At 47.2% G+C, this 26,709-nt stretch overlaps 1 protein-coding gene across 1 annotated transcript in view; it reads left to right on the top strand.

Annotated features, from left to right (window-relative positions):
- The first annotated feature begins 2,120 nt into the window (after nt 1-2,120).
- C8B (complement C8 beta chain) overlaps nt 2,121-26,709 on the top strand; it is a 37,142-nt gene continuing 12,553 nt past the window's right edge. The window contains exons 1-8 of the mRNA XM_016204526.2: nt 2,121-2,221; nt 10,161-10,317; nt 13,591-13,732; nt 15,771-15,912; nt 17,282-17,414; nt 19,895-20,092; nt 23,313-23,553; nt 26,135-26,263. Of these exons, the coding sequence (XP_016060012.2) occupies nt 2,130-2,221; nt 10,161-10,317; nt 13,591-13,732; nt 15,771-15,912; nt 17,282-17,414; nt 19,895-20,092; nt 23,313-23,553; nt 26,135-26,263 (1,234 nt within the window). The 5' untranslated portion in view covers nt 2,121-2,129. The remainder of the gene's footprint in view (nt 2,222-10,160; nt 10,318-13,590; nt 13,733-15,770; nt 15,913-17,281; nt 17,415-19,894; nt 20,093-23,312; nt 23,554-26,134; nt 26,264-26,709) is intronic.

Here is a 26,709-nt window from a genome sequence, read left to right as displayed (position 1 = left end):
AGGAGTGGTGAGATTGTGCTAGATCTAAATCAGTCCTGGAACTTCCTAAGAGGAGGTAATATCTCGGAATACAGAAGAAGTGTTTAGGAGTGAAACAAACAAACCTTGTACCTGACCATCAATTTCCTCCTTAGAGGCTGTGGAGCCAGTTGTGAAACCCCATCTCAGAGGCATGGAAGACGGTACTTCGTTTGTTGGATTATTGTCAAGATCAAACAAGATGATGTATGGAAAACCCGCTAAACTGCTAAAAACTGTTCTTTAAAAATATGTGTATTCACACTGCACCCTGAGGCTGCCATCCTCCTGGCATAACCTCAGGTGAGTGGCACTTGAAACCACCAGGGGCGCTATGAGGTTGGACTTCCAGGAGACCTACTGGAGCCCAGAACCAAAGAACCAGGAGAGCCAATTGGGAAGGCTTTCTTGTGAAAAGTGACATTAGTATGAAATATAAGTGATGAGTCATATTTAGCTAATTGGCACATACTTTGGACAGGAGGGACAGCATGCACAAAATATCAGGAGGTGAGAGAGCACACGATTCATTCATGCAGCTGCCTCTAAAATTTGCAGGTTCCTCCACGAGGCTATCAGGTTGAGGAGGAGGAAGGGGAGCCCTATCTTGGAAGGACGTGGCTTCTCTTACATGCAGGCAGGCATGAGAGAGGTCATGAATCCTTCAAATGCAATTTTCTGCTTGTTTACAAATGATTAACTACTGCAGTCAGTTGGGTCAAAGTTCAGGTCACTGCATCTTTTGGAACAACAGTGAGATGGTGCCTCGTGCTGGGGCTGATGATAAGTGGAGTGCACACAGGGTGGTCTGACAGCAGACCTTGTGTTCTGGGCTCTGGCACAATTCAAGTGAAGGGACCCCTGCCCTCTGTGACTTTCCATCCACCCCCTCCCAACACAGCCCGGTGCCCTGGCAGACATGGCCAGGTGGGGAGCAGGCTGGCACTCAAGAGCATGCCAACCTATGTCAGGAAATAAGGGCTTGATGTTTTATATAGTCAGACCTCAGAATCACCTTGTGAACTGGGTATTAAGTGGGTATTATACTCATTTTACAGATGGGAAAACGGAGTCTTACGGAAATTAGATAGCCTGCTTAAGGAATTTAAATCCAGACTGTGTTCTTTTTCCAGCCCACCTTCCAGTTACCTGCTGCTCTCCCTTTCGAGGTTCCTCTCCCACGACCACCTGCCACATTCACACAGCCCTTTATGGGCTGCAGATCAGTGTCATAAATGCAGGTGAGTGCAGTTTGGACTTTAATTTGCTGATTCTGAGGAGTTAGTGACGGTTTTCAGGGAGCTTCTTTTGAGAGCCTCAGCCATATGCACACTGCCCACGTGTTCACACCCTGCTTCTTTCACACCAGACTCCTGTACCCCTCACACAGGCAGGTAGGTACTGTCTCCAAGCTGGGAATCGGGACTGTCATGCTGTGTCCACATTGGAATGAAAACGGGAAGGCAGCCATCCCAGATCTGGTCACAGGCAATTACTTCAAGAGGTACTGAGGTGAGCATTTGCTTGGATTATGCCATTTCAAGAGAGCCTTCGTGTGACATTTTCTTTAAATTGGAAGTTACGAAATAGTCATGGGCATGTAAAGTACAGCATAGGAAATATAGTCAATAATGTAATACCTATGTACAGTGCCAGGTGGGTACTGGAAATATCAGGGGAATGATTTGTGAAGTATATGATCATCTAACCACTATGCTGTACACCTGAAACTAATACAAAATAGCATTGAATGTAAACTGTAATTGAAAAAACTTTTATAAAAAATAAAGGATTTGAGCCCAGGCAGCCTGGACTTAGAGCCCACAGTCCTCACTGCCCCACTAACAGCCTGTCCTCTCAGCTGCTGACATAAAAGTCCGTTATATATGAATAAAAACCAAGCTGCTGCAGAGTTTTTTGTCATTGCCATTGCTTTCCAGAGTTAAGGGGAAATGTTCTGTCTGTGCAAAGTCTAAGGGGTTTCCTGTCAATGGTTGTGTTTACTTTGCTGAACTGTTTGCTCTGTGGGGACAGAAGCTGACGGTGGCACTCTCTGGGCAGGCTTTTCATGGATCTAGGTGCCTCAGCCAGACCCCCGTCACAGAGAGAAAATGAAGACATCCTGGGCATGGGCTTGGAGGGCGCCGGCAGAGCTCTTTCTTCTCTGTGCTGCCCTGGGTTGTCTCAGTTTGCCTGGCTCCAGGTAAGTGACAGTTACAAATGATTCCCTGATCGTTAATGTGACAGGGAATGTAAAGCCACATAATGCTGACCGTCTTTGTCGCTTACCTATTGAATGAGGAACATCTCTTGGAGCAATTTGCATGCAACTGATAAAATAGTATCAACAACTGTCTTCAAATTATTGTGAAAGCAAGCGGCTGACTTCAACAAAAGTTCCCGTAAGAAACTGACATGTTTAAATGTACTTTGTCATGCTAAGAAGAATAGGGTACTTGTTTTGTATTCTGAACAAAGCCTTGGTGTGATTTGTTATGCAAAAGAAGGTTTGTTATGTATGGGAAAAAAAGAGCCATTTCCTACCAATGACGTTACTGTATGAGAGTGACCTACCCTACCAGCTCATCAACTCAAATTTGGGTTTTTTTCACTGTTTCTTGCTCCCTCTTTCTTACACGCACATACACACACATTCCAGATGTTCTCAGCAATTAAGTGCTAAATGATTTATTTCATCCCTTTTGTTTCCATTAGTAAGATGCAAAACAGGCTAAAGGAAATATCTGAGAACAAGCTCAAACTTAACCTCAGTCAAAGCTCAAACTTGGGCTCCAGTGAAAAAGTGCCAGTGACTTGGCAGTTCGTGGTCCTCCTGGCGCATTCTGTCAATGCTCTCTGAGCACAGCCTCTCACTTACTGTGAGGAGCCCCTAGTACCCGTTGAACCCACTCTTGGCCTCGGCTCTGCTGAGCACTCAGCCCCCTTGGGCACCACCCCGAGACCACCATGATGAGTATTTACTACCTGTTGGGCCCTCAGTAGATAATAGCTCTTGTGATTATCAAGAATTTCAACTTGGCCCTAAGGAAAAAATCAAGCTGCCAAGGCCTGCCTTGTGTGTCCCATGTGTACACAAAGAAGTATCTGGAATCCAAGGAAATGTGTCATAGAATGGAGGGTTTGAAGGGATCACGGCAACCCTACCCACAGCACCAACCCCTGTGCAAGGCCCCCTGTCAGCTCTGAGGACAGAGGGACAAATAGGACACAAAGAGCTCGTGCTCTGGTGGGGAAAGCCCACACATGGGTGCACACTGTGTACTGTTGCAAGAGATGGTGCCGTGGCAGGTGGGAAATGAGAGAGGGAGTGATCAGCTCTACGGCGCAAGGGATCTGGAAAAGCTTCTAGAAGGGGGGATGCTGGAGCTGAATCTTTACCTCTGAAACGGTGTTTGCTGAATGGCCAAGGGAAGTAAGGGTGTTCCAGGCACAGGGAGCAGCCCAGATAAAGGCATGGAAATGAGATAGCCTGGCTTGTTCCTGAAGCTGCAAGTCTACCGCAGTAGCCTTGAGCACAGGCCTAGGCGGGGAGTGACCAGAAATGAGATGGAGCAGGAGTCGGATCGTGGGCAAAGGTGAGGCGGCACGAGAGTGACAGTTAAGAAGCTTGCACCTAATAGAAGAGGGTACAGGGGCATAAATGGTGATGGAAGGAGACTTGACTTGGGGTGAACACACAATACAATATACAGATGATGCGTTATAGAACTATACACCTGAAATCTATATAATTTATTAACCAGTGTCACCCCAATAAATTCAATAAATAAAAGAAGCTTGCAACATATCCTCTAGGCGAGGGGTGGGGGAAAATCCTGCCCGGGGTCCATATACAGCCCACAAAATCATTTGGTCTGGCCCTACTAAGGCAACCGCAGGTAGGACTCAAAATTCAATAAATCTAGGAGCTTTTCTCATAGCTAATTTTTAAGTTGATAATTTTGCATGGCCCGTGAATGATGTTATAAATATCCAAATGGCCCTTGGCAGAAAAAAGGTTCCCCACCCTGCGAGGCGCTGGGAAAACATTGAAGCATTGTAAGCAAAGGAGAGGCCCGATCATATTGACATATCTTGGGGCGCTCGCTCTGTTCACTCTGCCGTGGGAAGTGGAGGTGCGGGTGGGTGGAGAGAGGGCAGGTCGGGCCACCTTGGCTGGTCTTCGTCGTGAGCTGGGGCTCTCTCCCACTCGCCCTGGGGAAGAGTGGCCTGGGGGTAACAGAGGAGAGAGTCACTCAGGTTTCATGGGTGTCCAACCCTCACCTGAGTCTGGGTGTAGTGCTCTGGCCGCTACCCCGGTTCCCACGGGCGGCGCTGAACACGGCCTGCGGGTATTGGATTTCCCCGCATGAGGTGGAGGAGTAGCCTTCCGTCTGGAGCTGAAAATGCAGCAGAGAGAAAAACCTGGGCCTTGGAGAGAGGCTGTAACTGTCCCCAGGCTACTCACTTTCTACTGAGGGAACACAGACTGAAGCAGGTGTTTCCTGGCCCCAGAGCCCGGGCGCAGGCCTGCGTCTCACGCGTGCATTGCCCCTCTCCCACGAGCGTGCGTATCCGACTGGCTGGACTCCTGTGCCAGCTCTCTTTCTCTGGGCCACACGTTTGTTGCCTTGAGATGTTGCTTTAAATTTCATGTCTACAACAGCAAACGGCAAAGGGAAGAGAAATTGAAAATCTGCTGCCCCGAAGCTGCCCCCCCCAGCAAAGAGGAGCGATACTATTTGCAAAGAGGGGATGCAGCTGCCTAACCAACTGGGTGTGACAAGTGAGTTGTTGTGTCAGGACATTTCTACAGAATGCCCAAGCACGTCGATGCGCACCATCCACGTACGCCGATGGCGCAATTTACTGCTGAGCTAATCCCGCTGTACCTGGTGGATCCACCTTTGCTTTGATCAGAGACTCCCGATAGAAAGAATGTAGGAGACGGGGACCCAGTGACATATGTCCTAATGCTGCCACAGCAGTCCACGCACCTCGAGGAGAGGCCAGTATTTATGTGGATGGATATGTTCCAAGGACGTGTAGATGGTGTTACTGGAGCATTACTTGCAATTGCAAAACATTGGAAAAACATAAATGTCCTTATGTATGTCCCCTGATGGAGCATCTAGGTAAGAGGAAGGAGCTAGGTTTCTATGAATGAATGTGGATAGGCCTCAGAAACACAATGTTGACCGACCACAGCAAGATGCAGAATAATACGTACAGTATGAATAAAGTACACAAAAGCAAAACTACGGATTGTGTACATATATAAATATGTGTGTGTACATGTATATAAATAATATTTAAAAGACTGGAAAGATACATACCAAGTTCATGACAGTATTTTCCTCTTCAGAGAAGAAGGGGAAATGGAACTGGAGCAGGTGTAAAACCCAGATGTCAGAGTTATAAGGTTATTTTTTATTTTTCAAAAACTTGAAGTATACGCAAATGTTAGCAATGGCTAGTCCTGGCGTGTGAGTACATGAGTGTCTATTACTTTGTTTTCTGTGCTTCTCCGAGCATGTCTAATTTCTCAGCATTAAAAACACCGAGGATTTTGATGGCAGAAGTCAGGGCGGTTGGTCTGAACGTCCATGCGGTTTGTTTCTGTAGAAACGCAGAGGCGTGACAGCCTGTGCTGTAACCATATGCTGAGCCCCCGATTGGCCCTGCCCTTTCTTGGGCTCCACGCTATTCCCGGGAATTAAAGATGCCATTTAATGCTAGCCTTTCTTTCCGATTTGCATTCTGTAGCACTCATAAACCGCACACATCTCACCCAGGGTAATTTACAAACTTGCTATCTATTCAGCTGATTACTTCTTAGATTGCCACCTCCATAATGAAAATTGGGTGCAAAAATGAGAGATCTGCTGGCTATAACTACTTTTTACCAAGTTCCTTCTATAAGCGATCATCTTGCCCATTAACAGGCTTTCAAATCTCAGAGGAGGAAATAATTGTGACTCTTAATAGCGTGTGTGCACATTACTTAGCAACTCAGTCTCAACTGCGGTCTGAAATTGGGTTGATGGTTGCTAAAAACACCATGTAACTGTTTCTTAGTTGAAACAGGAAGAGGAGACCCTGCTGTGCTGTCAAATACATGCACAGACAATATTGTTTTGTCAAACCTGCAAATTAGTAGAAAGAGCACATCGGAAGTGCCCGCCCCCCCCTCTGGTGTGCAGCATCCCGCTCCAAGTTACTGTTTTAAAGCACCCACCTGTGGTTTCCAGGAGAGTCTTTGACCTTTCCTTAAAGATCCAACTTTACTAGGCAATTGATTTTTGCTGGTCTCCGGGGTGGTCCTGGAGATGGATTTCGCTGTAGTTAATATTATCCTCTCTTTAGGACTTTTGCCAAGTGAGGATGTATTGGTTAATGACCTTGTCTGGAGTGATATACTGTGTATCTGAGACGGTGGAAACGATGTGAGTCTCTTCCTAATGACTCAATCTTGGACACGGAGGAGAGGCACGGAGACAGGAGGGGCTGGTGGCGTGGAGGCTGGCCCGCTCCCTTCTAGGCCGCGGGGTAATGCGCACGGCGCAGGCTCCAGAGTCAGCAAACCTGGGTGCAGAGCCCACGGCCGCCGCGGACCAGCTGCAGGGCTCTAGGCCGTCTCCTCTCAGTCCCTTGGGCAGTGCCCACAGCTGCCTCGTGGCACCGCTTCAGAACCCAATGTGACCACATGCCCCAAACACCTCTCACACGCTTTGATGCGCCCTGAGCGCTCATCTTAGTACTCTCCCGCTTCTCTTCACCTTTTTTTCCTTTTTTGCCTTGAAAAGGAACATCGATTAGAAAGAATTTAACAGTGCTATACGCTCTTTCAGATGGAAGAGAAATAAAATTTGTACTATACCCATCATATTACGTGGGGAAACGGGTGGCCTCGTCAGATCAAGTCCCATGATCACTCATTCACTCTTCAACTGAATGTCCCACCTTGTGTCAGGAACGTAGCAAAAAGCGTGGCCTTATCTTCTAGGCATATTTCAGGCCTCACACTGCTTGACTGCTCTGTAGATGTGTCTGCCTGTCCCCCTTCACCCCCCAGGCTGCCCCCATCCGCATCAGCTCTGCACAATCTCCACACCTGGACTGGCCGGGCACAGTCGCTCCTGGCCTCCTGGTGGTGTGGACGCTCCCCAAGAGTTTACCCTTGACCGGATCCTCCTCGCAAGGACAGTCACAGCCTCTCTCACAGCTCTCCATGGGCAGATCTGCGCTGTGTCTGCAGCGCGTATCTCTCTCCTGAGTTCGAAAACCACGTAGGAGCCATGTGCTGAATGAGTCCACACAGGCGTCCCGTGGGCACCTGGGCCTCAGCGTGCTCCAACACCATCTTCCCCGATCAGCTCCTTTGCTCTGTGTTCCCCACCCACCCGCACACTCAGATGGAAAACCAGCATCGACCTAAACCCCCTCCTCTCTCCAACCCACAGCCCGTCCGATTACCCAGCACCGCCCGTCCATTCCACCGCGACGTGTCTCACACGCCTGCCCTCCCCCTGCTCTCTGCCCTGACGCTCCCATACTTCAGGCTCACGTCACCCCCTGGGTCGACGGCACCAGCCACCCGCCTGCCTTTCCTGCCTCCAGGCTCTCCCCAGCCCTGTGCAGCCTCCACCCTGCGGCACAGTGACGTCCCCAAGCACAGCTCTGGCCGTGGAGCCCGTAAGCTTAGAAACCTTGCCTGCTGGGTGAATTCTGGAGGAGCTATGACATAAGACGCATTTCTCTTCCTATCCTACGACAAGCCATGAGTTCCAGAAGGCAGAACCTGGCGGTAGAGTTCTCTGTATCCCCTATGGCTTTTTCTCAGCAAATTTCATAGACTTTTTTTTTTTTTTTTAAATATATCTTTATTGATTTCCGAGAGAGGAAGGGAACAGGAGAGAGAGAGAGAAACATCAATGATGAGAGAGAGTCATTGATCGGCTGCCTCCTGCTCACCCACTGCTGGCTATCGAGCCCGAAACTTGGGCATGTGCCGTGACCAAGGATCAAACCATGACCTCCTGGATCATAGGTTGATGCTCAGCCACTGAGCCACACCAGCCAGGATCATAGACCTTTAAAGTGAGAGGCACCCTAAAGACTATCCAATCTAAATCTCTCACTTTCTGGTGGTAAAAAACAGATGCTCAGACGTGGGAAAGAATTGCTTAAGATCATATACATCCAGCCATGGTTATACATAGCACTTTGGAGTTGAGACAGTGCTTTCACATACATTTTATTTGAACCTAGAAATAGCCTTGTGAGCTGGGCATGATTATCTCATTACATATGTGAGAAAGGTGAAGCTTACACAGGTTGTAAAACCAGACTAAGATGACCCAGCTGCTGATGAACTATCTTCCTTTTTTTTTTTTTTTAGTAAGAATTAGTGAATACTTGAAATTTGTTTTAAATAGACATGGCTTCAGAACTGGAAAAGAGAAAGAAAAGTATTTCATGCATAATTGGCAAACACCTAGTTCCTTAAATCCTACAGTTACTTAGAAAGTTTCATAGTAAGGTAATGAGCAAAGTAGCTAAGTTCACTGAAGCCACTAGTTGTGGAAATGTTTCAAATTTATAGAACTGCCCATAGGTGTTTACTGGTCTGCACTGGAGAGCTCTATTCCATGTTCTGACAAAAGCAATGGAGAGCAAATTATTTTGTCAATTAAGCTCTGAGAGAAGTCGTGAGCTTAAACTAAAGTTATATGGAAGCTTATATAGCCTAGCAATCTTAAAAAGGTTATTTTTTTTCTGTTTCATACTATAAATTTGTCTTTTTAAAACATCAAGAAGTATATGGTTGTGGTGGTGCATTAAGAAGGATGAGGGCAGGTTGAAGGAGATAAAATGTTTCTGAAAGTTTAATTCCTAGCCTTCCCCTTTTGCCTAAGGAACTGATCTGTAACAGGTTTCTCTGCTTCCTTTATTCGAGAACAATTTCTTCTGAATGGAAAATTAAAAGACAGGATTTTATCCCTGTCTCAAATGGCTTATCTCACATTTAGTTATACATATTTTATTATGTATTTATTTGACTAAACTTACATTAAATATAAAATAACCTATTTTGATGGAAATACAGGGTGGGGCAAAAGTAGGTTTCCAGTTGTGAGTACGCAAAACAGTTTATTCTTGTATTATTATTAATGATTGTATTATTTTCCACAAGAACAACTGAAAACCTACTTTTGCCATACCTTGTATATAAGATCCTAGGTGTTCCTGATGATTAAGGTTAGTGGGTTTTTTAATCATTTTTTATTTTTAATTACAGTTGGCACACATTATTAGATTAGTTTCAGGTGTACACCCCAGTGATTAGACATTATGTAACTTACTGATTGGTCATCCTGAAAAATCTCTCGCCCATCTGACACCATACATTGTTATTAGAATATTATTGACTATATTCCCTGTGCTGTACTTCACATCCCCATGAAGATTCTGTAACAACTAATTTGTGCTTCTCAATCCCTTCACCTTTTTTACCCATCCCCCATCCCCATCTGGCAACCAGCAAAATGTTCTCTGTATCTATGGCTCTGTTTCTGCTCTCCTTGTTTATTTATTTTGGGGGTTTTTAGATGCAATTGTTGATGGATATGCATTTATTGCCATTTTATTGTTCATATATTTTTTTTTATTGTTCATATTTTTAATCTTTCTTTTTCTTCTTAAAGAAGACCCCTTAACATTTTAATTAATACTGGTCTGGTGGTGATGAACTTCTTTAGCTGTTTCTTATCTGTGAAGCTCTTTATCTGTCCTTTGATTCTAAATGATAGCTTTGCTGGGTAGAGTCCTCTTGGTTGCAGGTCCTTGCTTTTTGCATCGCTTTGAGTATTTCTTGCCAGTCCCTTTGGCCTGCAGTGTTTCTGTTGAGAAATCTGATGGACTGTCTTCTGATCCAAATTCAATACACTTTCAACCACAGCTAGCCGTAATGTCAGGCCCTCACTGGGTGTTCAATAAATATGAACCTATACTTGAATGATAAACCAATAGCTTTGCACAGGGGAGCAAATATGTATTTATTTAACGGGTGGATAGGCAGTTGCATATGTACTTAACTCCCTTCTGATACTTGACTTTCTTCTCTCACGACGACCTTTCAGAGGTGGAAAGCCACCCTATGTTGAGTCAAACGCGGTCAATGGGAGCCTGGCCAAGAGCAGGCAGACAAGGAGTGTGGATGTCACCTTGACGCCTATTGACTGTGAACTGTCCAGCTGGTCCTCCTGGACCAGGTGTGATTCCTGTCGGAAGAAAAGGGTAAGTACCCAGGCATTGAGAGAGCTCTAAGCTTCCAGGAACCCTAATCCTCAGCAAGACTGGCTGAGGCACTACCAGTGGTGCCTGGCACATAGTAGGACCTCGGTAAATGTTGGCTGATTTCACTAATGAATTCCATCCTGTGCTTCTCGGCAGCAATTACACCTTTTCTTCGATCCTTCAGTTTTCCTCTACACATGTGTCCTTCCTTGTTCATATACACCTTTCTAACTGGCTGTTTCGAGCCAGAACTCTCCCATGCAGCCAGCTACTTCCATCGTGACTGCTCAGCAAGGTGTTAACAGCTTCCTAATTAGGCCTCCTGCCTCCAACCTTGCCCTTTTACTCCATCTTTCCTTGTGCAACCAGAGGGAGGCATCAAAAATGCAAGTCTGGCCTGTCTTTCCCTAGCCTGAAATCTTTCAAAGTCTACTTGTGGCCCTTAGGATCAAGTCCATACTTAATGGCATTAAAGGCTCCCCATGACCTAGACCTGGCCTACATCTCCGTAAGACATGCCCTACTCAGCACACTGACCACCTGTATTTCTCTGACCATTTCACTCTCTCTCTGTGCCTTTATTCATGCAGCTTTCTCAGGCAGGATTGACCTTTCCCAATTCCTTTACTGGCTAACACCTACTCATAATTTAAAACTCTCCTTAGGGACCATTTCTTCTGAGGAGCCTTCCCTGATTTCTCAGCCCCACTTACAGTGAGATAGGCACCTTTTTATAAACTGTAATAGCCCCCTCTTCCTTGGGTATCCTTGCATTTATCATTCACTTTTATTATTTAGCTTTCCATTAAACTGTGAGCTGTTAAAGACTTACTCAATTCTTTATCTTCAGTGTGTAGGCCAATTTCCGACACATGATAGGTGTTCCAAAAATATATGTTGTTTGCTCTCATTATATGTTCTGATATCTCTGTAAAGAAGCGAGAATAGTGGTTACACTGTTAGGCAGGTAGGTAAACAGAGATTCAGCGGGTAAGTGCGGCCTTGGGTTCACCTAGTAGCAAACACACACAGGCATTGAACTCTGGCCAGTGGCCTTTTGTCTAGTGTTCTACCAATCAAAATACACAGTCTCTGCAGTATTTGTCCTTCAGGCTCCCTTATCATAGGAGGGCTGGCCTGTCACTCCAGCTCTGAGAACAGCTGATGTGTCAGAGAATGGTTGCCATTTACCCAGCTCCTTGGCAAACCAAACCAGCCATGGGCTAGGACCCCAAAGAGGCTGTGAAAGTAGGCCCAGGACAATTACACACCTAATTGGATCAATGTGGAGAGCCAAGCAGGATCATTTGGTTCTCAAAGTAGGCTTTATTGCTGACGTTTTCCACATTGATCAGATTGTCTGGATAATTACTTCATCCACACCATAAACCAGGGAGACTCAGCAGGAGTCACCCACTCATCCAGCCATCCAGAGCTCTTTACTCGGGTTTGGTGCATACTTCCCTCAGCTGGGCATCATCATTGTCAGCAGGCTCATTGGCTGGGACTTCAGCCAAACCTTCAAACTGGAATTGGGAGATGTCTTTCCTCCATCATTTCCACACTCCTCAAACCAATTTTGTCTTCCGTGGTTGGGACAACGTGCTAACAGTCTTCTTTGCTGACCTTTTCCCTGTCTTGCCAGCCTCTGCCTTCTAGGAAGGAAGACCCTCCAGAAATGCAAAGGAGCGTGGGTGGATGGTTGTCTACATATATTTTGGATTTACAGATGGTATACAAGTAATAATTATGGCTGGTTAACGTTTCATTCTGCAAAGGGGCTGCTAGCCTGGTTTGCCCCCTTTTTAAAAAATGTGGTTTTTTAATTGATTTCAGAGAAAGAGGAAGGGGGAGAGAGAGAGAGAGAGAAAAACATCAATGTGAGAGAGAAAAGTCAATTGGTTGCCTGCTGCACACACCCCCTACCAGGGATCGAGCCCGCAACCTGAGCATGTGTCTTGACCAGGAATCGAACCTGCGACCTCTTGGTGCACCAGACGACGCTCAACCAACTGAACAACACTGGCCAGGGCTGGTTTGCCCCCTTTTGTTGCACCCAAATCTTGACTGCAACTAGCATTTGGAAGCCACCCACATCTGATCACTTCCTTCCTCTTCAGTGTTTTTTTGTTGCCCCGGAATAAAATACTAAATGCAACCTTACTGAGGCCTGGAAGGCCCTGCGTTCCCTTCGGTGGCCCTGTCACCCTCTACCTCTTGCCTCCTCCCTCCTGCACTCTTCACTCCAGCCAGGGTGAATTTTGTTCCCAGGAACAAGGCACATTCTCTCTCATCTCTCAGCTCTGGCACAGCAATCCCCCCCCGCCCCCCGACTGCTCTTCTCTGCCCTCCTCACACCGGTTCTCCATGCTTGCCCGACATTTCTGTTCTTCCGCTGGGTCTCAGTTTAGATGTCGCTTTCCCATCTCCTGAGTTTGCACCGGGGATGCCCCTGCGAGGTTACAGAGCACTCTGCACCCTGTCGATCTTAGCACAGCTGTCCCTGCCTGCTGCCTACATCAGCGCCACCACCACCTGTGACCTCCGTGAGGGCAGCCCAGAGGGCACGATTAGGGTTAAAAACAAACAAAAAAAGCAAGCGTAAATAACACCTACTTTTTTTTTTTAACCATTGGGTGGCCGAATCAGTATTTTAGAAATCCAAGCAATATTCCTAGAACAAACAAATTGGAAGGTAGAGATAGAGAAATATTAACTTCTAAAAAGTGTTAATAATAAAAAAGAAAAATAATTTCTAGAAATTGAGTGCCTACTATGTATCAGACAACACAATGAGAATTCATATATACATACATGTAATTGAAACTCTATAACTGGACCTTCAGATAATTCATTATCTCCATTTTAAAGATCAGTAAACTGAGATCATAGAGGTTGAGTAACTTGCCCAGTATCACATAACTAGAAAGTATCAGAGTCTGTTGTGGCTGCCAAGTGCATGCTTTTGTATGTATAAGATACTGAGTAAATGAGACTACTTGAGTCAGCCCATTGGAGTAATCAAGCTGAGAGACTGGTTTCATGTTATTGAACTGGCCACATCCATCTACTTGCTACCTTTGGACTCCAGAGTCCGTGCTTTTCCCACATTGAGCACATGCAGAGATCAGACAAGATCCCTGCCCTCAAATTGCTCACAGTATGGTCAAAATAGGCAAGTTACCAATCGCAACATAGATCCTCAAGGTATCCCTGAGCTCCTGAGGTCCCTGAGGCTCTGCCCTGGGCTCACCCTGAATCTCTCCCCTCCAGTACAGACACGCCACCTTGCTCCGACCCTCTCAGTTCCACGGGGATCCATGCAGATTCTCTGACAAGGAAGCCGAAGACTGTGTCACCAACGCACCCTGCCGAAGTCAAGTGCGATGCGAAGGCTTCGTGTGTGCACAGACAGGTAGAAAGGGGCACTGGAGTGGGAAGCAAGAGCTGGCAAGTCAGGCCATGGCATGGGATGCTGGTGGCACTGGCCATTGCCTCGTGCTCAAGCTCAGGGTCATGTGTCAGGCCAGGAGGCTTCCTTGTCTTCAAATCTCTGCCTCCTTTTACATGTATCACTTCATAAAAACAATCCTATAAAGCGGGTGTTGTTATTACTCTCCCCATTGTATGCATTAAGAAACTGAGACTTGCAGAAGTTCCCTGCCGAAGGTCACGCAGCAGGTAAGTGGAAAAGCCGCAGTTAGAAATTTGGGAATTCAAATCACATTCTCTGACATTATGGACACCAAAAGGATGTGTGCTGGAACCAGAAACCCTGAGTCAAGTCTCACTTTGACTTTGTGACCCAGGAGAAGTCACTTCATGTTGGTGTGCCCAACAAAAAATCAAAAGCGATGTTAACACCTTACAAGTTTTTATAAGGATCACATGGCAGGATGGGTATGAAAGCTCTTTCAGAGGGTGAGCTCTGCTGGCTCTCTCAGAGGCAACATCTGAAATGGCTAAATAAGGCTGCTTAGCACCACTGATCTCTGAAAAACCTTTGGAAAGATAGCTCTTGCCTCTGCATTTCTGTATCACCAAGTCCAGCATGGCCCCTAAAATGCATGATACAGTCAGTAAAACATTCTTGACTAAAGGGAAAGAAGGAAGGGAGGGAGGGAGGGAGGGAGGGAGGGAGGGAGGGAAGGAAGGAAGGAAGGAAGGAAGGAAGGAAGGAAGGAAGGAAGGAAGGAAGGAAGGAAGGAAGGAAGGAAGGAAGGAAGGACAAATGGATGGGCGGACAGAAGGATGGAAGAAAGGAGCACACAAATGAATGATCAGCAGCTGTAGGACTAAGTAAACACTTTTCAACGCATTTATCTGGCTCATTCAAGCAAACATGTGCCCCTATATTTCTCCAAGTGTCCAGCGAAAATAAGAGAGTTTTGACCCAAATGATCTAGGTAGGAGCTACAACTCTCTACAACTACTGTACCTATGTGGACTGCACTTTGGGATCTTCCAAGAAAGAGTCAGAGATTCGTAGGACAATTCCTAGGGCTTATTGCAAATGCAAAATCCCATCCAATGAATCTGAGTTTTCTACAATGTGTCCATGGCCTCATTGCACCAGCGTTCCACGATTCTGACCAAAGCTTTAATGGTTCTTCAGGAAAGCTTTAATTTAAATGCCTTGTAAGAAACAAGTTGAGGACCAAATTGTCATTCATCTGCCTTTAACACCCCAAGAGCATTGGTTAAAATGGATCAGACACATCTAAGGAAATAGGGTCACCTATATTATGGGCTTTATGCCCCAAGAATATACAAATAATAAAGGAAGTCAGGTTTGTCAAATGCTGTAAATAATTTCAAACATATAGTCCAAATATTTTTATAGTAGAAAAATAGTCCAAATAGCTATAGTGTTAAAGGAAGTGTAGTTTAGTGGATAGAACTGTGATTAGACGGTTACAGGTTCTACTCCTGCAAATATTTACTGGCAATGGGCACGTGGCCCACAAAAGCACTAATTATAGTAATAACAACATTTATTGGGCATGTACAGGAGTCAGTACTCTTCCATTTACTCATTCAATTAACCAGCAACCCTAGGGGGTAGGTGCAATGGCTTCCCTATTTTATAGATGGGTAAGTTGAGGCAGGATGTTAAGTAACATATGGAAGGTCCGACAGCTGGTCTGACTTGCAGGGCCCACCAAGCTCACCTCTCTCCCAGCCTCAAGGAGAGAAGTCCAGGCTCCATTCCTGCCTGGCCACTCAGCCTCCTCCTATCAGGCACTTTCCTTTCCCTCCCTTAATAATCTCCTCTCAAAGTGCTTTCAGGAATAGGGCTCTGGCCTCCTCTGGGGAGTAAGATGTAGATGTCATTGCCAACCTACTGGTATACATGTCAAAAGGAAAATGCCTGGTGCACAGTAGGTGCTCTTAGCTTGGCAGTTCCCTTCTGACAGCCACATAACCGCAGGTAACCTCCTCTTTCCACCCAGGGAGGTGTGTAAACCGCAGACTCCTTTGCAATGGGGACAATGACTGTGGCGACGGGTCAGATGAGGCCAACTGTAGGAAGATCTTTAAAAAGTGTCTGCATGAAATGGAGCAGTACTGGGCAATTGGCCATCTGGCCAGTGGGTAAGTTACTGAGTTTCTATTGTATAGATGGGAAGGTGCAGAATTAAATGTAATTCTAGAGAAGAAGCTGATAGGAAAACAGTTGCTTCTTTCCTTCCTGGAAAAAGGCTGCAATGTAAGTGGGTGCCGGTGGCCGCTTTCTGAGGACAGTTCTGAGGGGCTCCAGGAACACTTCCCAGGGACGCACATGGGCCACAAGGAGGGCTAAGTCAGAATCCCCAGGGACAGAGTAGTGAGTGGAGACCACGGAGACCCCAGTGAGGCCTGGGGATACCTGCCACTGAACTCCTGCTGCGTGGCCGTGTGAGGTGCTTTCGAAGCCTTACCCTGGAACCCCATTGCCAAGTTGTGAAGGAGGTTTTATCTGTTCTATAACCCCGGGCCAGCACAGGGGCTGGCCCAGAGGAGAGGCCCTAAGTAGTTAGTGAGGGAATGGATTTTCCGGGTATGTCTGCAATCAATCTGTTTCAAGCTGCTGGGGATCTCTGAGCTGGTTGAATCCTCCAGCGAGGCCAGAGGAGCAAGGTCAAAAGGGACCAAAGTGGCCTGGTGTTTGCCCTACTTGCCTGCCAGGTTCTGCAGCTCCTCAGCCTGCAGGAGGGAAAGTGAAGGCCTCCCCTCATGTGCATTAAAAACTGCCATGTGTGACACAGTGTGGGGACAAGAGCAGTGACCCTGAATGGAATTCACCTTCCTAAACATAAATCAAAGCCCCATCTTTTTTGATACATGGGCTCCTCCCAATAACCCCATGAGGCAAGTGTTCTCCTTGTTCCCATTTTATAGTTGAGAGACTGAGGCGTAGAGAGGTTAGCAGCTGTGCCCGAGGTCACATAACTTGTAAATGGCAGAACAAGGATTTGACCCCAGGCTTCTGACTCCAGAGTTTGTATTTTGACTTATTATGCTAGATGGTCCTTCTAAGGCAACTGTAATAGTACAGAACAGTAAATGCATGAATGGGCCAAGTGCAAGGTCATATACGGGTCTCTTACCCAGCTTGGTGCAAGTGTCAGTGAGGGCTTCCCACAATAGGCAATGATAGAGCTCAATATCAAAAGATAAGAAAAAACAACAGTGAGTGGCTGGAAGGGCATTCTAGGCATAAGGAACAGCACTTACACCTAAGAGGAGTAAAGCAGATGGGAGGAAGAGGAGGCCTCCCCAAGTGGCTGGGATTAGGGTATGTGGTTGTGGTTGGGAGTGGCCAGAAATGAACCTGGGAAGCAGCTTTCTACCAGATATCAAGGGCCTTGAATGCCGTGCCAAGGAACTCTGCAGGCCCACCTATGGTTTAGTAGGTCTACCAGTTGAAATTGCACAACCTGCTGCTTACCCCTCCCTCCTCTTCTCCTTGCCTTCCCTGCAGGATTAATTTGTTCACAAATAGTTTCCAGGGCCCAGTTCTCGATCACAGGTATTACGACGGTGGGTGCTCCCCACATTACATACTGAACACGAGGTTTAGGAAGCCATACAACGTGGAAAGCTACACCCCGCAGGTATGTGACAGCCAGGAAGCCCCTGCAGGGCGGTGAGCACTCCGGGAGGAGCCCGCTGGCATGGCTTCACCGCCAGGCCTGCAGCTGCTGGGCTAGTTCATCTCTTTGAACGTCAGCTCTTCATGTGTAAAATGGGTGGCTCCTTCCTCGGGACATGTGTCGAGGCTGATATGCTGCATATAGTAACAGCAATAGTTGCAGTAGCAGTAATTGTACTAACAATAATATCCAAGGCTACCATGAAGACAGAAGTATAGCTTAGGATTTGGAGTCTCAAAAACTTGGTGGCTCTGCAGTTTGTCATCTGTGGAATCCTAAATGCTCCCAGCCTCCCTTTTCCTGTCTTTGTTGCTGTTAATCCTCAAAAAAGGATATTTTTTCCATTGGTTTTTGGAGACAGTGAAAGGGAGGGAGGGGAAGAGAGAGAGACAACACATTGATTGGTTGCCTCCTGCACGTGCCCTGACCGGTGCCAGGGATTAAACCTGCAGCCCAGATCCGTGCCCTGGAATGGGAAGCGAGCCCGCCACCCTCCGGTGCTCGGGCCGAGGCTCTAACCACAGAGCCACACTGGACAGGGCCCTTTTCCTGTCTTTAAATTGGGAGTTATAAAGGTTCTGCCCTGCAGGGAGAGGACTACTGAGATAACAAGTATAAATGCTCAGCAAACACAGTGTCTGGTTGGACGGCGCGTCCTCGGGAAATGCTAACTCAGGAAATGGGGTGACCAAGTCCTTCCTCGCTTGTTAGAAGCGGGCATCACGCTAAGCATCTGAAGCTGTAAAATGCTCTGCCAAGAGAAGCCGGTTATGATTAACATACAGACCGAGAAGCAATCTCACAGGGAGCGGGTTTAGAACAGACTGGTACTGCGAGTCACGTACCCTCAAGACCCAAGGCTGCACTGGGGTTCGCAGCCTGGCTCTGCCACCGGTCCCAGTTTTACTTCAGCCTCAGTTCCTTTTTCACTCCGGGCCTCCATTTCCTCATTTGTAAAGTGAGGGGGCTGGACTAGATAACCTCAATGGTGGCTTCAGCTCCTAAAGATGCAGTCCTGGCGGTCAGGCCACTAAGCCCCTCCTCCTCTCCCCTTCCTTCCCCTTTTGTCCCTGCACATACTTTATTGGCAAAAAAAATGAGCCTGGGACAAACACTCTCTCCTCCATGAGGCCAGTGCCCTCCCCACAGCCTCTACGTTCAAGGGAAGATCTTAGAACAGCCATTTATCATCCAGGCTAAAGTAACTCCTCACCCTGGCAGGATATGCAGGGCTCTGAGGCAAAAGTAGGTTTACATTTGTTCATGCAGAAAACAATACAATAATTAAGAAATAACAATACAAGAATAAACTCTGTTCCACATACACCTGTAAGCCTACTTTGGCCCCACCCTGTATATCTCAGTCTCCTCTCTTCAGAGCCAGCCCTTCTGGAGCACGGCACCAGGTGCTATACTGTGTTTTACCCTATAAACTCAACCCTTGGAACGAGCCCAGTGGGAGGAATAACTATTGTCTCCATTTTACACATGAAAACACTGACGCATGGAGAGGTGAAGTCGTCGGATGCCCAGGGTTACCCTACTTGAAAATGACAGCGGCACATTTCACCTCCGGCAGCCTCATTCAAGGCCACACTCGGGGTCACTTCTGCTTTTCTTTAGTGGCAGCTGAGGTGCTGTGGGGCCACAAGCATCTAGAAGCTGATGGGCTGGGGATGGAAATGATTTGGGACTGGTCACTCCAGGGCCACCAAGGCAGTAACCTTGGCAGTTCCCCTGTGCATGGGATGAGCAGCCCTGGTTTTCAAGCAAATAGCTCTTCTGGGTTCAATCAAAGGCATTTTCCTGCCCCTGTCACTCCATCCCCACTGCATCACCTCTAATCAGACCCTTATTACCTGCCCTGCCATTCCTCTTACAGCCTCCTCATTGGCCTATCTCTCTGACCCTAAATTTGTCCCTACCACTCCAGCCACTATGTTGTCCTATAGTGATCTTCCTGAGGCCCGGCAACTTCTTCTGTTGGCTCCTCTTTGGATTAAGTCCAACTTCAGAGCCAGTCATCTCAGAAGCCCAAGCATTTTTATGCCAGCACATTCTCTCACAACACCTCTCTCTTCTCCTCAGTCTCGTATCTTATGATACAACCACACCAGAACCCCTTGCAGTTTTTAAATACATCCTGCCCTTCCCCACCTTCATGCCTTTGCCTTTGCCAAGTCCACAGCCCAAAATGTTCTCCTGCCTTTCTTCCATTGAAACCCAAACCAAGCATGTGCTTCTGAATATTACCCCACAGCACTGAACACATCTGTCGGGAGCCCTGTGGGTAGGGACAGAGTTGGCCCTGAGTTTCCTGTAACCAGAGCACCTAGTCCAGTGCCTGGCACATAGTAAGAGTACCGTGGGTGTTTGCTGACTTGTACTGAACTGATGGGAATCAGATGAAATAAGGATCATTTTCTTTTTACTTCCTTTAGACCCAAAGCAAATATGAATTTGCACTGACAGAATATGAATCATACTCAGATTTTGAACATAATGTCACAAAGGCAGAAGCCAGCCAGTTTAGTTTCAGCTTTGGTTTCACGCTACCTGGAATATTTGAACTTGGCCTTGACATGGCAAGTGATAACAACCAACGTTTTGTCAGCAAAACCAAACGATTCTCTCATACTGTAAGTACCCTTTCATTGCTCTTCAATTTCTATATATTCACCGGTGTGTCTATAGTTCACATGACTTACTAGTCCTAGCACCCAATTACATTTCTATTTTCTTGACAATCTTTTCACGCACACACAATAACATGGTCTTACGTTAACTTACTTTTTAGAAGGCCAAGCAGTGGTAGCCTTCTCAAACTAATTACTCCAATTTTCTAAAAGCTTTTTCCCTTGGTTTTCATTCATTTAAGATTGTAGCTTTGCCAGACCAGGTCGTCTCTGGAGACTTTGAAACCCAGCAGTTTGACTTCCATCTCAAACATTCAGCTGACATTCCTCTCCAGAAAGTCACCCAAGACCTCTTCGCTAACTTCTTGGGGGCAATCTGGTGGTGTTGACCTCACAGCACGCACCTGTTTCTCCTATAGTCTTTCTGCTCCTTGTCAGTCCCCTTCCTGGGTTCTAACATCCCCACCTGTTCTTTATTTAATTCGTCACAGCTTCCCTTCTTACTCTACAGCCAGCCTAGGTGACCCCTTCTACTCAGGTCCCTCCTCTAAAGGACAAGCCATGAGCCTTCATCAACTGCTTCCAGCCTTCCTGTTAAGCTCTGAGCAGTACCACCCACTCTTTGTTGCGTCAGGACCTTGCTGACACTCCAACACAAGTTCTCCCTCCTAAACTTTGTGTGTGACATAGCATTCTTCTTCTACTACTGTTCCAGCCTAAGAATTTCAGAATCATATTTGGTTCTCTCTTCCCTTCATTTCCACAGTTGTTGCCCACCAAATCCTTCCATATCACTCTTCAATATTTTTAAGTCTCTGATTCTACCTCACCTAGCCCAGGCCCTTTCATCTCTTGCTCTGCCCTCCTGCAGGCTCTCCTGTCTTCCAACTTGCCCCTTCAAATGCCTGGGCTGCCAGAAAAATGTTTCTATGATGCTAATCTAACTATATCATCTGCTCCCTGTCGCCCATAAGGTGAAGGTCAAAGTCCATGACTTGATGGAAGAAGAGTAATCGGAGTGGGAAGTAAGGGGATGTGATGTTGGAGAGCAGATAACAGGCAGATTTGAGGAACCTTGGGTTCCAGAGTGAGAGACATGCATTTTCTTCTCGGAATCTTTTCATCATGGGTGTGACATGATAGAAAATTAATCTGAGAGGTACTTGGCAGAGAACCAAGACTAAAAGTCAATGACAATTTATACGAGAAGAAAGAAATGGTGAGGGCTCAGAAAGGCCTCTGCTGCTAAAATGCCAACCAGGAGAGAAAGAGTAGTAAACATGAATTGGACTGTAATTGTCTTTGTTTACTGTTCCTCACCTTCTAGGCTGTGAGCTGCTCGGCGGCAGAGGCTAGTTTTTAAAAATTTTTAGATTCAGGATGGCAGGTGCTCAAGACTGAAATATGGTGATGAAGGAGAGAACTGATTAAAAGGAACTTACCTTGTTAAGAGAGAAAACGAAGGGTACCATCCATCTACTCCCTCCTTTTCTTCTTCTCTCCCTCCCTCCGCACCGCTCTGATTCAAGCAGCTACTTCTAGCGTGCTTACATTGTGCTAGGCACTGAACTAGAGACCTGGGACCTAAAGACAAATATAGCATGATTCTTGCCTTCAAACTCACAGCCTAGTAGGAGGGATAAATGTGAATGTAGGTAACTTATTCTTAATTTTTTAATATCAGTTGTAATACAGAATGGTATAAGCTATGAAGGACATATAAGCAAAGTGCAATGCAACCCTGGAAAATAGAGCATTTGTGTAGGAAATTCAGAGTTGGAATCAAATAGGCTGCAACAGCTAAGCAAGCATTTAAAATGGAAGCAGGTGTGTGTCAGGCAAAAAAGGGAGGGAAGAGCATTTCTGGCAGAAGGAACAGAATGTGCAAAATCATATTATGAAATAGAATGGCAGGTCTGGGGAACCATGAGAAATTAGATGTGTGATGTATGGTGTGGGCGATGGAAAATAGTAAGGCAGGGAGAGGAATACTTGAAGGTTGTAGAAGCTGAAGCCAGAGAGGCTCTCCAGGGACAGATTGTGAAGTTCTGGTATTCAAAGCAAGGGAGGTGATTTTATTCTGGAGGCAACAGCCAACCAATGCATGGGTTTGTTTTAAGCCCAGAGGAACATTATAATAGTATTGTCAGAATGTAAGGATGTTGGTTCTAATTGGAGCATTGAAGGCAGGCTAGAAAAAGAAGAGACACCAGTGGAGAAGCTTTTATAATAACCCAAGCAAGAGATGAAGCCTAAACTAAGAACAGTGCACCTAGTGACTGCTTGGGTTGGAAGGGTAGGGAGAAAGGAAGGGAGTCATGAGTCACTGGGGTAGGACTAGAATGGGTGGGAGCCAGGCAGGCAGCAGGTGAGGGGTCTGGGTGGTGGGCACACCCGGAGCTGGCATGGCTTTATAGAGCTGATCGGTCAAGCTAGCTGAAGTTTTAAGATTTGGGCAGAATGTACTTCACAGACACTTGCCACCTTTTCACCTTTTCCTCTGTGTCCACCACAGGGTAAGAACTGTCACCTTGGGTTGTATCAACACCTCCTGGCTGTTCGCACTCCATGTAGCATTGCTGCCTTTCAGACAATCCCCCGCACCCAGCTTTTTCTGTAAAGGGCCAGATAGTAAATATTGTATGTTTTGTGGGGCCCTACGGGCTCTGTGGCCACTGCTCTATTCGGCCACTGCATGTGGCAGCAGCTTTGGACATAAACGCCCGGACATGGCTGCACTCCAATAACCCTTTATTTCCAAAGTCAGGCACGGAGTTGGTGTGCAGGCCGCGGCTTGTCGTCTCTGGCCACACACGACAACGTCTGGCCTTCTTACAGCACCGCTTTTACTCTTTCTTGAGCAGCTTTTCTGCAGAACAACATAAAGAACGTGCGTCCCCAGGTCAGCAAACCCTGCGTCCCATCAGAACTGCCTCCTGTGCCCGGCCGCCCTCTGCCCTGTCATGCCCGGCTACCTCCCCTTCTCATTCCTCATTCGCTCCTTGAAGGAGCTGAGCCAAGAGCCAGCTCTCCCAAGCTGACAAGGACATCGGAATGTTGAGGAGGCACCAGGCCTTGTAGGAGAGGCCGTCACCCCTCCAGTACCCTAAAGGGGTCATAAGAGCGATGGCCTTGGCCCGAGAACATGGGATGGTATTTGTCAGGTCCACCTTCTCGCCCGGATGCCTGACGTCCCAGGTCTGCTTTCCCATGTTTCACGTAGAGCAGCCGGTTTCTGCACGCGCGCGCCGACCTGGAGGTGGCGCGCTACCGGCTGCGCTCCCGAAGGCTCATGATCCACCCCGAGTTCCTGCGGCGCGCCCGGCGGCTGCCCCTGGAGTACGCCTACGGCGAGTACCGGGACCTCTTCCGCGACTTCGGGACCCACTACATCACCGAGGCCGTGCTGGGGGGCGTCTACGAATACACGCTTGTCCTGAACCAGGAGGCCATGGAGAAAGCAGGTGCACGGCCCAGGGGACCCGGGCTTCCCCTGGGGCGCACATGAGCTCTGCGCGGTGATGGGGAGAGCGGCCGTTAGTTGCGGGGACATGAGCTCTAAGCTGTGCTCCTTGTTCCCCTCCTCCCTCCCTGGCTGTACTGTCACAGTTTCATTTGCAGATTCCTCCTCTGTATTTTAACTTGTTAATGTTGGTCCTCTGCCCAGCCCTCTGTCCCTGGCAGTCCAGTTTTCTTTTAAATCTATCTTTATTGATTTCAGAGAAAGGAAGGGAAAGGGAGAGAGAGAAACATCAATGATGAGAGAGTCATTGATCCGCTGCCTCCTGCACGCCCCGGACTGGGGATTCAGCCCGCAACCCAGGCATCTGCCCTGACCGGGAATGGAACTGCCATCTCCTGGATCATAGGTCATGCTCAACCGCTGAGCCACGCCAGCAGGGCAGTCCTCTTTTCTACTACTATTCTCTCTAGACAATAGCATCTAATCTTATGGCTTTAAATGCCTTCAACATGCAGATAATTCCCAATTTATATATCCATCCTGCATCTCTTCTTTGCAACCAAGAGCTTATATCAAAATGCCTCCTTGAGCCCTCGCCGGTTTGGCTGAGTGGTTAGGGCGTTGGCCTGCAGACTGAAGGGTCCTGGGTTGAATTCTGGCCAAGGGCGCATACGTTGGTTGCAGGCTAGATCCCCAGCCCCAGTCAGGGCACGTGCGGGAGGCAACCAATAGATGTGTCTCTCTCACATCAATGTTTCTCTCTCTCTCTCTCTCCCTCCCTCCCTCCCTCCCTTCCACTATCTCTGAAAAACAATGGAAAAAATATCCTTGGGTGAGGATTTAAAAAAAAAAATGCCTCCTTGATATCTCCAATGTCTAACAACCATCACAACTTTAACACGCCCCCAAAGAGAACATTTGCTTTCCATAGACATGCACATCTCAGACTGGTTCCATCGTCCAACCCGTGGCTCCAACTAAAGACCTAGGAGTTAACCTCAGTTATTTTACCTTCCTTTCAACCTATTAGCAAGTCCCATCAGCTCTCGCTCCAAATCACATTTTCTCTATCTTTATTGTTACCATCTTATGCTCGCCCCAGGACCAGTACTTCTCAAAATGTGAATGTGAGTTATTTGAGAATCTCGTAAGAGGTACGTTCTGAATGGGTCAGTTTCAGGTGAGACCCAGGGTTCCGCACTTCTGGCAAGCTTTGACGTGATGGCAGTGCTGCTCACCCATAAACCACACTTTAAACATCAAGGTTGCAGATCATCACCACAGCCTCCAAACTAACGTTCAACTCCCGTTCCTGCTCTGCAGCCCATTGTCACACAGATAGTACAGGTCTTTCCGAGTATAATCAACTGCAAATCTAAGATGTGATTCCTGCCTCCCAATCCGGTATTGATTCAAACAATGTGGCACTTGTCAGGTTAGGTGACCTGCCCCAGGTCACATAGCTGACAGTGGCAGAGCCAGGTCTTGGTTGTACGTCCAGTGTACTTGCTAGAGGCCACAGGGTACCTAATGTATGTTGTGGAGGCCTCAGTCTTGCCACGATAGAGGGTCCCTTTCTCCAGACCAGCAGTTTCAAAAGTGCTTTTCATACCTCCTCAAATGGACTCTGTGATCAAATAAGTTGGGGAAGCATAATCGATCCCACTTTAGGAGTTTCTCGAGCATGCCACCATGCGATGACCTCTCCACCTCCTCTGATGCAACACAGGGCCACAGGAGCCCTTTTGCTTGTAAAACTCACCAGCACAAGAATTATAAGAGATATTGTCAAGGGATTCATGTTTCAAGGACCATGCTTGGGGGGATACTGATCTGCACCCACATTACTAGACAACTCGAGCACTCAAAATTCCTATTCTTCCTACTGGCCTCAAAGTGCTACAGAAAGGTGCTTACAGGTCACACCTGAGGCTTCAGCAAGCCCGGGGGGGGGGGGGGAGGAGGTCTTGGGAAGAATCAGAGCGGGATGAGTGGGAGATGATCCAAAAATTAAGAAGGAATAAGGAATGGGCCCCTTTGCCAGGTACGGTACCCGGCACTCTAGATGCATTGCCTCAGTCAATTGATGAGCTCTTTCTACTGCCTGGAAGGTTAGAGAAGGGAGGGTCAGGGGAAGGGAGGCGTTGCTGCAGCCTGTATTCACTGGGTCAGTCCCTGGATACCTGATAAGGAACCTCGTTTTTAGAAAAGGATTCTGAGCACATCCCCTCTCCAGCCTGTATTCACTGGGTCAGTCCCTGGATACCTGATAAGGAACCTCGTTTTTAGAAAAGGATTCTGAGCACATCCCCTCTCGGGCTGGGCTGGCGGCAAACACCCTCAGGGGCCATCAGGAGGCTGAAGAGGCAGCTGACTCTGGTCTCTTATGAGGCCTATATCCTGGCCCAGGAGCTATTTGCATTTCTTGTCATCAGGCTGGCCACCCATTTATTTGAACCCAAGTCCCTGTGTGACAAGTCCCCATGACACCCAGCAAGGGCTGGGCCTCTGGAATCATCCACAGGAAGAGGGACCGGGTGAATTACCTCTCGGTCATGAGCCTCTTTTCTTGCTTCTTTCAGATTATTCTCTGAAGGATGTTCATGCCTGTGCCAAAGCAGGCTTCAGAATCGGCGCTGCCTTCAAAGCAGTCTACCTCAAGCTTGGTGTGTCGATGGCCCTGTGCGAGGGAGTCCTGAGGGATATAAAAGGTGAGTGGCAGGGGCACGTGACTTCTATGCCTATCTTCTTTCCCTCTCTAGCTCCTCCAGGGCCTCGTCGTTCTTTAAGTTAAATACTGGCTATTCCAAGGCATTTCAATTAAAATAACAGCGATTCAGCTTGGTTGGTTGGGGTGGCGGTGCCCCGCATACCAAAAGGTTTCGAGTTGGATTCTGATCGATGTTTCTCTCTCTCTTCTCTCTCTCTCTCTCTCTCTCTCTCTCTCAAAATCAATAAAACATATCCTTGGGTGAGGATTTAAAATAATAAAAATAATAATTCATTCAATAAAAATTTACCTAGCCCCTACTACGTGCTGGGCATAAAGAATGAATAAGATCGTATGTCTATCCTCACGGTGCCCACATGAAGTAGGCAAACAAAGAACCAATGACAAGACAGCGATAGGCACCAAACCCAATTGGGGGCCTCCGGG

The sequence above is a fragment of the Miniopterus natalensis genome, chromosome 9, assembly GCF_054644295.1.
Source record: "Miniopterus natalensis isolate mMinNat1 chromosome 9, mMinNat1.hap1, whole genome shotgun sequence".
NCBI classification, from domain to species: Eukaryota; Metazoa; Chordata; class Mammalia; order Chiroptera; family Miniopteridae; genus Miniopterus; species Miniopterus natalensis.
The sequence above is the reverse complement of the archived record's forward strand: the minus strand, read 5'-3'. Positions and strand labels throughout refer to the sequence as shown.